Here is a 14004-nt window from a genome sequence, read left to right on the forward strand (position 1 = left end):
CGGCGCCCCCAGCCCTGTCCCCCAGCGAACACTGCTCATCTGCTACAGACGCCCCCCCCCCCCCTTACCGTCCTCATCCTGGGACTCCCGGTCTGTGCGGGAAGAACACGGGGGGAAGGCTTGGCCTCCAGCCCCTGGGGGGGCCCGCTTTGCTCCTGCTGCCCCCACCCCGACCCAGAGGGGTGCCCCAGCCCCCCCAGCCTGCCCGGGCACAGGCCTCTGCCCTCGGCAGTGCCTGCGCCCTCGCTGATTTCACACACTGGCCCCGAGGTCACTTGGGTGTCACAGTGGATGTCCTCTCCCAGGAACTGCGAAGCGCCACCAGCCCGTCCACTTCCCTGCCTCTGCTCCCCGGCTCCCCGCGGCCAGCCTGGCAGAGGTGGGCCTGGTCCCGCGAGGTGGGTGTTTAGGAGAGAAAGCCGTCCCCAGTGCCCCCGGCGGGCCCACAACTGCCCTAGGCCCGCGCTGGGCTGCTGCTGGCCGCGGCTCACATGTGGGTCCCTGGGCATCGCTTTGCCAGATGCGCGGGCCTCCCCTCCCCTCCCCCGCCTGCCCAGTGCCGGTGGCATGCACACCCGTGGCCAGTGTATGCCGGGCGCACTGCTCCGCAGGGTGTGGGGACAGCTGAGGACCTGGTGAGGAGTCGTTTCTGGGGAAGGCATGGCGGTCGTTACTGTGAGCTGTGAGCGAAGAGCTCGGTGCACTGGGGTCCAGAGCGCCATGCGCCCACACGCACCTGTGGGTGCCACCCATTCAGCACGCTGTGTAGACGGACGCTGGCACGGACGCCGGGGCACCTTGCTCTGGGTCTCGGTGGCCCCTTCCTTGGGATCCCCTTAAACCATGCTTGTGGTGGGGAGGCTAAACTGCCATGGTCCCTGGGGACAAGGTCTGGAAAGTGGAACCCACTGGGGACCGCGGGGCACGGGAGACTCGGGCCAGGCTCACAGCTGCTGGCCGGGCACAGGGAGGCTGGCCTGGGGCCTGTCCCATGGGCCTTCCGGTCTGTTCCCAGGAAGGGAGAGAAGTGGGGGGCTGTCTCCAGTCCCCAGAGATCGGAGTTCCCTGAACAAGGTGCTGACAGGCTGGAGGGAGGCTCTTGGCTCCCCTGGCACTTTCTGCGGGGTCATGGGCCCTAGGGGAGGGGACACTCGATGTCAGATCGAGCACAGCTGTCGATGCTCTGGGCACCGTCCGTGCTGTCCGCACCCTCCCAGCCCCTAGTGGCCCAGGGTCTCGGGGTGACCGTCTTCTGGGACAGTGGGCTCCCTCGTTGGGGTTTCTTTCTTTCGAAAACATAAGGCTGGTTCTGGGTGAACACGTGGAAGAACGTGGCAGCGGGAGGAACGTAGCCCCACTTAACCCCAGAAAAGAGGGGTCAAGGCCGCGGTGGGCGGCCTGTCCCTTCGGGATCCGCGGCACCCTCCCAGCTTTGTGTGAGGGCCTGAGCAGTAGCCGGGAAGCCCCTCGGTGAGTTCAGGTACGTGTGTCTGGCCTCAGGAGGGCACCTCTCTGGCTGCCCACGGCCGGGTTCGGGGGGCACTAGTCCTGCGGAAACACTGCCCTTTGGTGACCGAGTTGCTAGAGGCTGAAGTTCATGTCCTCCAAATATGTTGGAGTCCTGCACCCCGGGGTGTTGGCGTCAGGGCGTGGGGCCTCTGGGAGGGGAGGAGGCCCTGAAGGGCCCCACGATGGGATGAAGGAGACCCCAGGGCGCCCCCTCGTCCCTTCCCCACGTGAGGAGGACACAGGAGACGCTGTCTGTGACCCAGGAGGCAGGGTCTCATCAGATACCAGGCCAGGCGCCCCTGGATCCTGGGCGTCCAGCCCCCAGAGCTGTGAGCAATCAGCAGCTGAGGCTCGAGCTCCTCGCTTGTGTTGTGTGGCGGCCGCTTGGGACTCAACAGTCCCCGTTACTGGTGCGATGGGCGTGTTACCAGGTGTGATCGTACGTGTGGGCGTGTGGGGCATGTACACCCCACAGACCATCCGCTGCAGTCCCCGGGGGGCGAGCGGGACCCAGGATGGAGGCCAGAGGAGGAGGGGGAGGCCTGGGGTTCCAGCCTGGCCAGCGGCAGCCGTCGCACCGTCTGGGTCACACCGTGCTGTGCGCGGATGGCTGTCCACACGGGCGGGGAGTCTGCAGGTGGGGACAGCCTGTCCCTGGGTCGCCGCTCACCTGAGGTGCAGCTCCAGCTGTGCGTACAGGAAGTGGACCAGCGCCCTCCGGGCCACGATCTCTGCGTGGCAGTCATTGACCACCAGCCCCTGATCATTGATGTGCTCCCCGCTGATGCACTTGGTGCCCGAGGACAGGACGATGACCTGCGCCTGCCTGACGTCCAAGCCTGGGGGACAGAGAGGGTGTCAGACCCCTGTCAGCCCCCCCACGCAGGACCGAGCCTGCCCTCCCCTCATGGGACCCTGACGTCCAAGCCTGGAAGCACCCTGTGGACTGGCACTGCACTGTGGGCCGGGTCGGGGGCCTCACTTAACGACAGGTGCCTGGGGGGCCTCGAGCCCAGAGCCAGGTGGGCCCCAGACCCACGGGGTCCCTGAGTGTCCACTGTTGATTCTGGATGGACGCGGAGGGTGTGTGAAGTAGGGCCCAGCCGTGGTGGTGTGACAGACACGGTGCCGTGACCTGCCACCGGACCAGCGACACAGGAGCACCCCCAGCGCCCGCCTGGCGGGCGGAGATTGGGAGGCCTGCTGGCGTCCAGGAGGCTTGATGCTGAGAGGGCCGAGCTCAGAGCCCTTGGCCTGGCTGCAAGGTAATTACCCAGACTAACGCCCAGAAACCCGCCACCCCCTCCCCCGTCCTGCAGGTGGGAATTGCATCTTCACAGAAAGATCGGATGACGGCAGCGCGTTGTGTACAGTACAGGGGTGGAGGCGCGAGCCCAGTGGGGACGCCCTGAGAGCAGGCCCTGGGCTGGCCCCCATCCACAAACGCTGACCCAGAGAGACCCGACAGGCCTGCCTCACCTCCCCCCGTGGGGCCAGCCGTCTCTCAGGGCCGCGGGAACCAAGGGGAGGGGCGGACCCGGCTGCTGGGTCCCCTGAGTGCACCTGTCCCCATGCCACTCAGCGCAGGCCCTCCTCCCCTGAGCACCCGTCTCCCCGGAGCGCCCGTCCCCAGGCCACCCAGTGTGAGGCCCTCCTCCCTTTTGCCCTGGAGCTGGAGCACGTGTCCTACTCGGCAAGTCGAGGCCCAGGGCCTACAGGACATGCACACGCTTGTGTCACACGCTCAGCACTCTGGACCCTGAGGCATTGGTGACAGAATTGCATGTCAGGGCTGGGGACCTGGGGGGGCTGGTGGAGCCGCCCCCTCCCGGGCCCAGCATAGATGTGGGAGCCCCCTGGCCCCGACCTCGGTTCACTACTGCATTTCAGGAGCAATGTCGATGCTGCGGATTCTGCTTCCGGAACTTGAGGGCAGTGTACGAGGCCACGCACCACAGACAGTAGTGAAAATGCGTGAGTTTTCTGATTGGACACCACCAGACTGTTTTCCCCAAAGAGCTCAGCGCAGACAGGGTCGGGTGAAGAGGCTCCATCCCAGCCCCCAAGGGTGCGGGAGGCCTGCAGGTGCCCAGAAGGCGCCCATCCCCCGCCCCTCCCCAGGCCAAGGCCCTGGGCAGATTTCCACGGGTCTGAGGGGGGGCCTGGCCTCTGTTGGTGACCACCGTATGTGACACACAGAGAACATAACTTGCTGACTGCCCTGAATCATTACTGTTATGATTTTTAATGTTCTTTATATACGGTAAGAGCAGCCAGTGTGGGGGTCAGACACACAGATGGGGCGGTTGTGTGACTCTCTGAGCCCCAGTTCCTGGCCACCTAACCCGCAGTGGTCGCTGCTGCCGGGTTGTGCCCCTCGCCCCCTCCTGGCCTTGCAATCCCCTTTCTCCCTCTGGGAGCTGCTCTGAGGCCAGGAGCTGATGGGCATCCACACAGTGGAGGCTCCGTGCTGTAACGGACCACAGGCCCAGGAAGATGCCATTCTCTGCAGGCACGTGAAACAAAACCAAGAAACCTCAAGAAGGAGCCCAAACTCCTGTTTTAAAATGTGAGGTGGGTCACCTGCGTGGAGGGGAAGCCTGGAAGACCGCAGGCTGAGTTCATTGTCGTGACAGCAGCCAGGACGACAGCCTGCCCACACCGAGTCGGGGAGCCGGGGCGTGGAGGCGGCAGGGATAACCCCCCCCCCCCCCCCCCCCCGGTTCCTGCTGGGCCGTTCCAGGGAACTTTTACAATAAACCCTCGAGGAAACTGAGTGACCTCTGACCCAAACACCCTGTGAGCAAGCAGTGCTGGTGCCTGCTCTGTGTCTCCTGTGGCCGTGACCCGTGGGGAGGGGGAGGCCCTGTGGCCGTGACCCCTGCCCCCTGCGTCTCCTGCTCCTCGGCTGCCAGGATCTGTAATAAATGTTGTGACTCCCTCCTGGGCTGAAACTGCGCCTTCGATCAAAACAGGCCCGGGGCGTCCACTTCGCCGTCGTGGGTGCTCAGATGCCACGGGAACCACCCGCCGACCCCGTGCAGGCGGCCTGTGCCCCTGTCCAGCAGGTCACACGGCGCACGTTCCTGATTCAGTGGCGCACTGACCTGATGTGCTTACGGGTCCGCGTGTGTACAGCCGTATTTTCTCTTCATGTAGATGGTGAATTCCTCCAGGGAGCCACAATTTCCACAAAATGTTTCCAGAAGAGGGCTCCCCAGAGAGTCCACGTAATTGGATTGGTCCCCTGGGTTTTCCTGAGTTAGTAACAGATCCAATTTTCCAGGTGCTGCTTGGACGTTGGGAAAACGGTGTCGGGAAACCGTAAGCCAGGTGCACCTGCACCTGCCAAAAATGTCTGTGGCTCGTGGGTTCCTGAATTCTGTGCCGCGTGTTGTCACCAGGTACCCGACAGGTTAGCGGATGGTGGTACCTCCCCATTGAGCCCCTCGGAACTTAGCTCTGAAGCCCAGACGACATCCACTCATTCCTGCCCCACAGTGTGGGTCCTTCTTTTGAAATAAAACAGCAGAGGAGAAAAGAAAGATGTGCAGTGGGGGAAGGGGTCAGGGACCCTCCATGTATGTACAGGGGGGAGGGGGTCAGGGACCCTCCGTGTGTGTGTGCAGGGGGCAGGGGGTCAGGGACCCTCCATACCACCCAGCGGGTAGACGGGATGCAGCAGTGTTTCTTCCCGCCTGTCTGTTCCACTCCTCCTCCCTCCATCTCCTTTTCTGTGGCCCCAGGACTGCCCGGCGCCCCGGCCAGGGTGGCCCTCGCTGGCCCCTCCGTGTGAGATGCGGCTCTGTGGACATCTCAGGAAACCACTGGATGCTCACTTTCCTTATTTTGGCCGCAGAGTGAGCTGCGCTGCTCCGAGAAGAGGGAACACAGGATACAATTATGTGATTTCTTCCCCAGGTGAGCAAACCTTTGACAGCAGCCCTGATCGGTTGCTCCGGGGCCACTGCCTGCAGCGTCCTGGCCCTGGCTCGGGGCCCCCCGAGAGTCATTGATTAACAGGCCCTCGTCCTGGGGACGAGGCTGCAGCTGCTGGGGAGCCACAGTCCAGCGGACATGGTTTCGGGGGAGCCCGTGTGGACAGGCCAGCTGGACGGGGAGACGGGTTCGCACATTGCAGCTTACCTAAGGCAGGTATTTAGAGCGACGGAAGGTAACGTTTACGGGTGTTTCCTTACAGGTTTCCACCTTTGGGTGCTGGTGTCCGTGCCCAATAGCGTAGCAACGAGAACGGTTTGGGGCTTGTCCCCGTTTCGCTTGAGGTCTGATTGTCCTCCCTTGATTCTGTGGAAATTAGAGCCGTAGAAGCAGAAACTGCTGCTCCTTCGCCCTTTGTTAACCCTCACCCCCCTGGGCCCCAGGCAGTTTCGCGCCCCGCTTCTTCACCTCCTGTGCGCCGGCCCCGTGCGGCGTGACACAGTCCTACCCTTCCAAGGGTTTGTCGTGAAATGCCTATGAAATAAGATGCTGTGTGATAAATATCGCGCAAGTCTACGCCTTGAATGTCACGCAGGGACGGGGAAGGGACCTCTGTGCACGGGGTCCCTCCAAGCCGGGCTTCCCGGGCAGTGATTCACCCCGTTCTCTCAGAGGCTCTTGGAAGGCAGTCATGGAAACAGGAAGGATGAGGGGAGAAGCCGGGTAAAGAGAAGGTTTCACTTGAGTCTAGTCTCTGGCTGATCTGACAGAAAACCCTGGAACTTGCAGGTGCCACAGACGCCATGAGCTTGGGGGGCAGGTGCTGGGCTGTGGCCCTGTTGCAGTGACTGTTACTCTGAAGGGTGACGTAGGAATGGTCACAGAAGGCACAACCACCCTGACTTGTATAGATTGAACAGAAGAGGTGGTCAGAGACCCCCTCCCGCAAGGCACCAAACCCAGCTCGTTTTGTGCCAACCTTTAAATGGCAGGCAATTTCAGGCCTATTTAAGGAGTTCCAGAGCGTAGGAAGACAAGGAAAGCCTTCAAATGGTTTTTATCGTGAAATGCCTGTTGCTGATCTGTCCGCCCGACTGAGAATGTGCAGACAGAAAACTCCAGGTAGCCTCGGTTATAGGTACTGAAAATTCTAAATAAAATTCTAACCACCAAGCATCGGAGGAAAAGAGCAATGCAGTAATCACTACAAGGGGGTTATTCCAGAAATGCAAAAATGGATTCTGTTCAATTAAAACACAATTCAAAAATATGATTGTAATTACAGACACTGAGAAGGCATCTGACAAAATCTAACTACTTTTGATAAAAACTCAATAAAAAATAGATGGATTTTTCCAATGTGATTTTCCATATATATTACATATATATGCACATGTATGTTATAGACATATAGAAATACTCACATAAATTATAAAGAGATATATACACACATGCTATAGAGAAATGTATACACACATAGATGTTATAGAGAGATGCACACATATGTTACATAGAGATATATACACATACACACATGTTATACAGAGATGGATATATACACACATATATTTTAGAGATATATATACACACGTTATAGAGAAATGATATATACACACATAGGTTATAGAGAAAGGACACATATACATATGTTATAGAGAGATGGATATATACACATTATAGAGAGATGGATATATACACACATATAGGTTACAGGGAGATCTACACACATACACAGATGTATATAGACAGGTATACACCCAGGCACACACACATATAATATATATAGAGAGGTGTAGACACACGCATGCACACACATGGTGGGGAGGTTTATGCACACGCACCCTCCTCCAGCATCATGCTTGTTGGAGAAACGCTTGCTGGGTGCCCACTGTGCCCAGGAATACGGCGAGAATGCCCGTGGTGACTCCCTTACTTAACACTTGCTGCAGCTGTTAGCCAGCACAAGAGGAGGAGGAAATTGGAGAGACAGTAACAGGAACGGAGAAGTAATCTGTTTCTGTTGAACCGCTATGATTGTACATGTGGAAGTCCCTGGAGAATCCAGTTGGAATACGGCGAGAAATAATGAGAGTCAGAAAGGTGATAGGGTGCAAGTTAATATACAGAAATCAATAGCTTTCATCTGTACACACAACAGCGGGTGAGAGACTGTAAGGGACAAATGGCTCCGTTTACAGCAGCAAACAAGGTAACAGGAATAAGTTTAACAAGGAATGATCAAGACGAATAACCAATGAAGTAACACCCGGCCCCCCCCACCCCCCTGCCAACAAAACTTGAACAAGTGGATGTCCCACATTCTTGGACAGGAAGATCTGACGTCATGAATCCTCTCAAAAGGGATTGATGAGGTTAACGTGGTTCTGATAGGAAAAGCACTAGGGCTTTGTTTCTGACAAAGAAAATCAGGTTCAAAAGCATAGTTTTGTCCTGTTGTTTATATTTGAACCACACAAGTTGATTCTGGTGGGCAACCCAGGGAATTCTGGGAAAGAAACCATTAGGTGCACACAAAGCCTGGGTGACATCAAGCAGGGTATAAGGACTCAGTAACAGACTGCCATGGTTCTGATGCATGACGTCCCACAGGGGAGCAGAGCAGAGTCCAGAAACAGACCCCAAGCCATGCAGGAAGTTAGTGCAGGATACGGTGATAACCTCTCGAACCTCGGGGGGCAAAGGGCCACTATTCTGTTCGTGCTGTCTAGTGACTGAACAGCCATCTGAGAAACAAAATTGCATCTTCACCTTGCACAGCATACCAGGGCAAATTCCAGGCGGGTCAAAGCTTTAGGCACAAACGAAGACCTGCACATGGGTATTTCCAGATTATGATTCCATTCATAATCACCGAAGCTTGGAAGCAAGCCAGATGTTCTCTGTTAGTAGGTGATGCGGTCCGTGCAGACAACAGCACAGCACTGGAACAGCGTTGGGGTGGTGCCGTCCGTCTGGACAGCAGGACAGTATTCAGCACTAGAAATAAATGTGCTCTCCAACGACGAAGAGACAGGAGGAAACATGCGTGCTCACTACCAAGTGAAGGATGTAGGCAGGATGGCTCCACAGTGTGACTGCAGCCACGTGACACTCCAGGAGAGGCGGAAGTGTGAGACAGAGAAAGATGAGTGGTTTCCAGGGCTGTCGGGGAGCACGGGGTGAAGAGACGGAGCACAGAGGGCTCTTACGGCAGCAAGACTGGTCCGTGTGACACTGTGATGGTGGATCCGTGTTGTTACACGTTTGTCCAAACCCACAGAATGTACGACACCAAGAATGTAAACTGTGGACTTTGGTTATTAAGGAAAGAAAATGTAGGGGCCCCTGGCTGGTTTGGTTGGTAGAACGTGTGACTCTTGATCTTGAGGTCATGAGTCTAAGCCTCATGCTGGGTGTGGAGATTGCTTAAAAATTTAAAAAAATGTTAAAAAAAAGATGCAAATATGATAGAAGAAAACATGGGATAATCTTTTCACAAATTTGGCAGGTGAAAGACCTTTCTAATAATAATTAAAAGTCTCAAAGCAGTAAAAATTGCTAAATTCAAATGCATAAAATAATTCTCAATGGAAAATTTTCTTTAAAGTCCGTAAAAATTAAAAACTGGGGGAAAATACAATTTGTATCACAATTTATATCTAATATATAAAGAACTTTTGGGAAAAAAACCCCAATAGAATGAGAAAGGCTATATAAAAATAGTTCACAGAAAGAAAATATAAAGGACTCCTAAATATATGGAAAAGCATGCAGTCTCACTGATTAAAAGAGTACCACGTTAAAAATACAATGAGATGCAATTTTCATCCATCAGGTTGGTCAACATCTAAAAGTTTATTGATGTCCAGTTGGAAAGGCTGTGGGGTTGCCTGTGCCCTTGGAGCAGGGACAGGGAAATATATGGGAAGAGTGCGTTTGAAGGATGAACTCCCAAATGCACATACCCTTTGCCTCAGCAGCTCCGTTTCTGGGAATTTATGTGACCCGTTCAGCAGCCCGTGTGTGAAAGTGATGTGGGCACACAGCCACGTGGGGCAGCAGCACATCTTCTCAGGGGTCTAAGTGTCCAGCGGTAGGAGGGTACATTGTTGCGTGAAGGAGCAGTGATGTGATAGCTGTACCTGTTGCGCGCCCTTCCTCGCATCTGCATAAAGAAACTCTGGGAGGGTGCTGGTCATGGTCTGGGATTCTACCTGCTGTGCAGGCCGGCCCGTCAGCCCGTGACCGTTTCAGGAATGCCGGCTGGAGACATGGCATCCCCGGCTCAGAGACTCAGGGTGTCCCTGCAGCACAGCGCCGCAGCAGGCTCGTGCTCGCTGTGGCGCCCTGGCCCCAGTCTCGCGGGTGTGTGCGGGTCCCAGAGGAGGCTGCAGCCAGGCAGCTGGGGACGCTGCACTCTGTGAGGTCGCTGTCACGGTGATTCAGTGTGGTTCACTGTGAGCGGAAACCAGTGCACCAGCACTGTGTCCCAGAGGAAGACAGCAGAGAAAGTTCCGGGACCAGAGTACACGTGGCTTCCGGCTGCCCTTGTGCCGCCCTGGTTGGTGCCGCCCTGGCTGGTGCCGCCCTGGCTGGTGCCGGGAGGACTGGTCTGCTGACTTGCTGACATGGTCACCTCTCCGCACCAGGAGACGGGTCCCAGGATGTGGGAGGTGACGGGCTGGCCTGCTCTCTGGCTGGCCGCCATCTGACGTACTGAACATCCCCGTGGGTGGGCTCCTTTGCAGGGCACCCCTGCAGGACACGCCAACCTCAGGCGATCTTTGGGAATGTCCTTTCATTTATTTAACTGGGACTCAGCAATTCTTAGCCCATTCCAACCTTGAATGGAATTTTCACAACACAACCCCTAATTTTAGAGGAATATGATTACATTTCAGAGAATAAAATGGAAGGTAAGCATACCAACCAGCATCCAAGAAACAGATATCCAAACTATGGGTTTAGCCCACGTGCAGGCTGCCCAAGACTATGGTTTAGAAACGAGCTCTGACTCCGTTTCCTAGCACTGCACCCACCGAATGTCACGACCCTGACCGTAGGGTTTCCATAACCTCCCGTGGAGACAGCAGCCCCCCCCCCACCTCGAGGTAGGGCCTGGCCACTGGGAAGTGACCCCCAGCGGGAGCCGCACGGAGCCCTGCAGTGTCTGACCCACACAGGCTGCCGAGCACTTGCTCTTTCGCCTCTGTCCTCACTTTGTCAGACTCAATTGGTCTTTTCCTGCGAATCAGCTCCTTCCTCTTCTCAGTTTCTGTTTCTGTCCTTTAAATTTAAATTTCCTTTAATTAGTTTGAAATCAGGTGAATTTAAAACTTCCGGCTCAGGCACCTCTTGTCTGGGAGGGACATGGGTAAGACCGAAGGAAGCGTTTTCACTTTTGACAGAGACTTTTCTCCCACCAGGGTCACATCACGGTTCATGGCCGTCCCGCGGGGCTGTATTCTTTAAATATTGCAGACACACTGACGTGAGGAGGAAGGTAAGCTGTGCATACAAGCCTGTGTGCTGCCCTGGGATCGCAGTGCCGGGGTGGGGGACACAAAGCCGCGAGGCGCTGGCGGGCAGGATGTAACCTGGCTTTGGAGTCAGGTACCCATTTCTGCTCCTCACCTGAGACTTGGGTCAAGGGAGCTTGTCCGCTGTCTTGCGTGGAAAATGGGGATAAAACTAGTGCTGTCAAGTTCCTGAGGATGAAAGGAAATCGTGTCAAGTGTGTAAAGCGTGCCGTCGAATCCTGTAGAAATGCTGGGATTTTTAGCTATTAGGATCGCTAGTATCTGTTCCTCTCATCTGCAACCAGACTTTGTGACGCCTGCTGGTAGACATACGTTAGAGCCACGTGTTCTTTTATACTGACTGTAAAACATGTTCTTTGTCTGAGAAGAGGGCTTCCTTGGAGCAGCTGATAAACAGGGTGTGTTCATGGACATCGTAGAAATAAACCTGAGCTCGGCACCGGGCTGTAGGCGAGACTGGAATTTGGCTACCGATCCTCACTGATGGCTGCTGCCTCATAAGCCCACAGGTGTGTCTTACACACCCCAATCATTCATTCATTCACTCATTCATTAGAGAGATAACAGTTTAAGAGACTAAAGTCGAGGTTAGTTTTAATGCCTTGAAATATAAAACAGCGTGTGGTTTTCTTCCACCTGTGAAATCTTTGGAGGTAGTTTCCCGCCAGGTTGTGACGCCACCATGAGGAAAATGCACGGGGCGCCGGGGCTTGAGAGAGTGTGCGAACCCCACCTTCCTCCCTGTGTGTGTCTCCGTGGGCACGTCGGGCGAGAGGCGGGGACTCAGGTGCCTGGTGCTGGGTCAGCCGAGGCCTTGGTCAGCTGCCGCCCCTCCGCAGGTGGCTCCTCCTGCCCCCCACCATGAGCTCCTCCGGAGACAGGCTGGGCCCAGGTGACTTCAGCCAGTGAGGCCTCTTCTCTGCTGTCCGTTTTAAGGTGCATTCAGCATAAGCGTGTTAGCATCCATGCCACTCATGGCTCAGCAGTGAAATACATCCTGCGTTTTGCGGTTTAACCTCATGTCTCTGCCGGAGACTGAAGTCATGTCCCTCACGCTCCTCACCGTACAAGAGGGGGCCCTGCGCCTGGTGACAAGCCTGGACACCAGGTCCTTCCTCCCCGCTGGCTGCCTCCGAGCCTGTCAGCGGGGCCGGGGAGCGGCCCCCCCGAGGGCTTTGGGGCACTCGGTGTGATGGGAGGATGGGGCAAGGACCACTCACCTGGTGGCTGGCTCCGTGCCCCGCCGGAGCATGGTGCGACAGCCCAACGGCAGATTTCTTTCCCTCGTGTGGCCATTTTAGGTCCAGAGCAACACTCTGAACCAGCGGAGCACGCGTTCCATGTTGTTACTGGAGACATGCAGCGTTTCCCGGGAAGACAGGCCGGCCCACGGGGCCCGCACAGCTCTGACCTTCTGAATGGAGTTGTTCTGGGCTGTTTTCCCGAAGTTCTACCTCAGTGTTTTCTTCCCTGTCCCATCTTCAAGGGGCTGTGCATTTTGCCGGGCAGTCATAAACCCCGGGCATTTGTGAGCAATGGCAACTGCACGTCAGCTGAAACCAGACGCGTGTGTAAGGAGGGCAGGCCGGCAGCGCAGGGCTGGAGCGTAAACCTCTGAACACACTGGGGAAGTCTTCTTCTGGTTCTTTATTTAATAAGCTTAGAAGTCAGTCATTTTCAGGCAACGATCCAGTGTGTCAGCACCACGTCTCGTGCACGCATCTGAAGGGGCCCCCGTGTCTTCCCAGGGCTCAGGGAGAGGCACCTACCCTCTTGGTCTCCTTGTCTGTATTCTTAAAAGCCGTAATTAAGATTCCTGCCTTTCCCACTTCTCAGGGTTGTAGCAATTATCTTGATTAGTATATGCAAAAGTGCTATCAAAATTATAAATTTGCATATCAAATGGAAATCATCATTAATGGTCCCTTCAAGAATTGCTTTCTCATGGAAACACCTTTCTTCACAAAGGGGAAGACACAGCCATTGCTCCAACAACGTGGCTAGCCGGTGTCCAGGTTTTCCGGTTTGGGAGGGCAGAGTGAGCAACACGTTGCTTCTCCTCCTGAGGGATCCACAGAAGAAAGGGATTTGGGAGGGTGTGGGGGGCAGAGGGACAGGAGCCATCACGAGGGAGCAGTGGCCTGCCGGTGGGCTCAGAGAAGGCAGGCGCCGAGCCAGCAGGCCCCAAGGGTGACTTTTAATTTAAGTCACCGTGGTCCCCGACCCACCTGGGTCAAGGAGGCTTCTGATCAGAGAAGTGCCCACCTTCCGCTGTATCTCAGGAAAGGGATACAATTATTGAGGAAATCGAGCCGCACCGGTGATAGTCAAGCTAGTATTTTCTCACAGCTGTGAATATTCAGACAAAAGCAAAAAGAGACAAAAGAGATGGACAGTATACAAAGTTCCCTCACAAAGGAGGCCCAGGGCTCAGCTACTAAGTCTCCCCAGGGGCCTGTGGGGAGCGTCACCTCAAAAAAACAAGAGAAGGGAGGGACCTGGCGTGATGAATGATGAACATGGCTTGCAGAGATTAAGAAATGATGGGCGGCTGAAGGGCCATCAGAGAAGTTTCAGAAACGCCCAAGAACAGAAGACAAGGGTAGACGACACCAGGAAGGTAAGACGGCGGATCCAGTCAGAATACTGAATGTTTGACAAAAACGTGTGTAAACAAAGGAATTTATCCACAGTATGATGGACAAAAACAGTACAGAAACCGAACAGCTTAAATCAGGGCAGGTGCATGGCTCACACATACACATATTCTTGTGAAATTATAAAACATTCAGTTTACTTATTTTTAAAGGTTATTTATTTTGAGAGAGAGAGTATGAGCAGGGGGAGGGGCAGAGAGAAATGGGAGAAAGGGACAGACAATCCCAAGCAGGCTCCACACTGTTAGCGCAGAGCCCAAGGCAAGGCTTGAACTCACAAACCGTGAGATCATGAACTGAGTCAAAATCAAGAGTTGGAGGTTTAAGCGACTGAGCCACCCAGGCACCCCTAAAATGTT

The 14004-nt window shown here is 55.4% G+C and overlaps 1 protein-coding gene across 1 annotated transcript in view; it reads right to left on the bottom strand.

The window, feature by feature from the left end:
* Positions 1 to 14004, bottom strand: part of ADARB2 (adenosine deaminase RNA specific B2 (inactive)) — a 385931-nt gene that overhangs the window by 37532 nt on the left and 334395 nt on the right. Inside the window, exon 5 of the mRNA XM_039241639.1 lies at positions 2180 to 2348. Within this exon, the coding sequence (XP_039097570.1) occupies positions 2180 to 2348 (169 nt within the window). The remainder of the gene's footprint in view (positions 1 to 2179; positions 2349 to 14004) is intronic.

This window comes from Hyaena hyaena, unplaced genomic scaffold, assembly GCF_003009895.1.
Source record: "Hyaena hyaena isolate Hyena2069 unplaced genomic scaffold, ASM300989v1 scaffold_197, whole genome shotgun sequence".
NCBI lineage: Eukaryota > Metazoa > Chordata > Mammalia > Carnivora > Hyaenidae > Hyaena > Hyaena hyaena.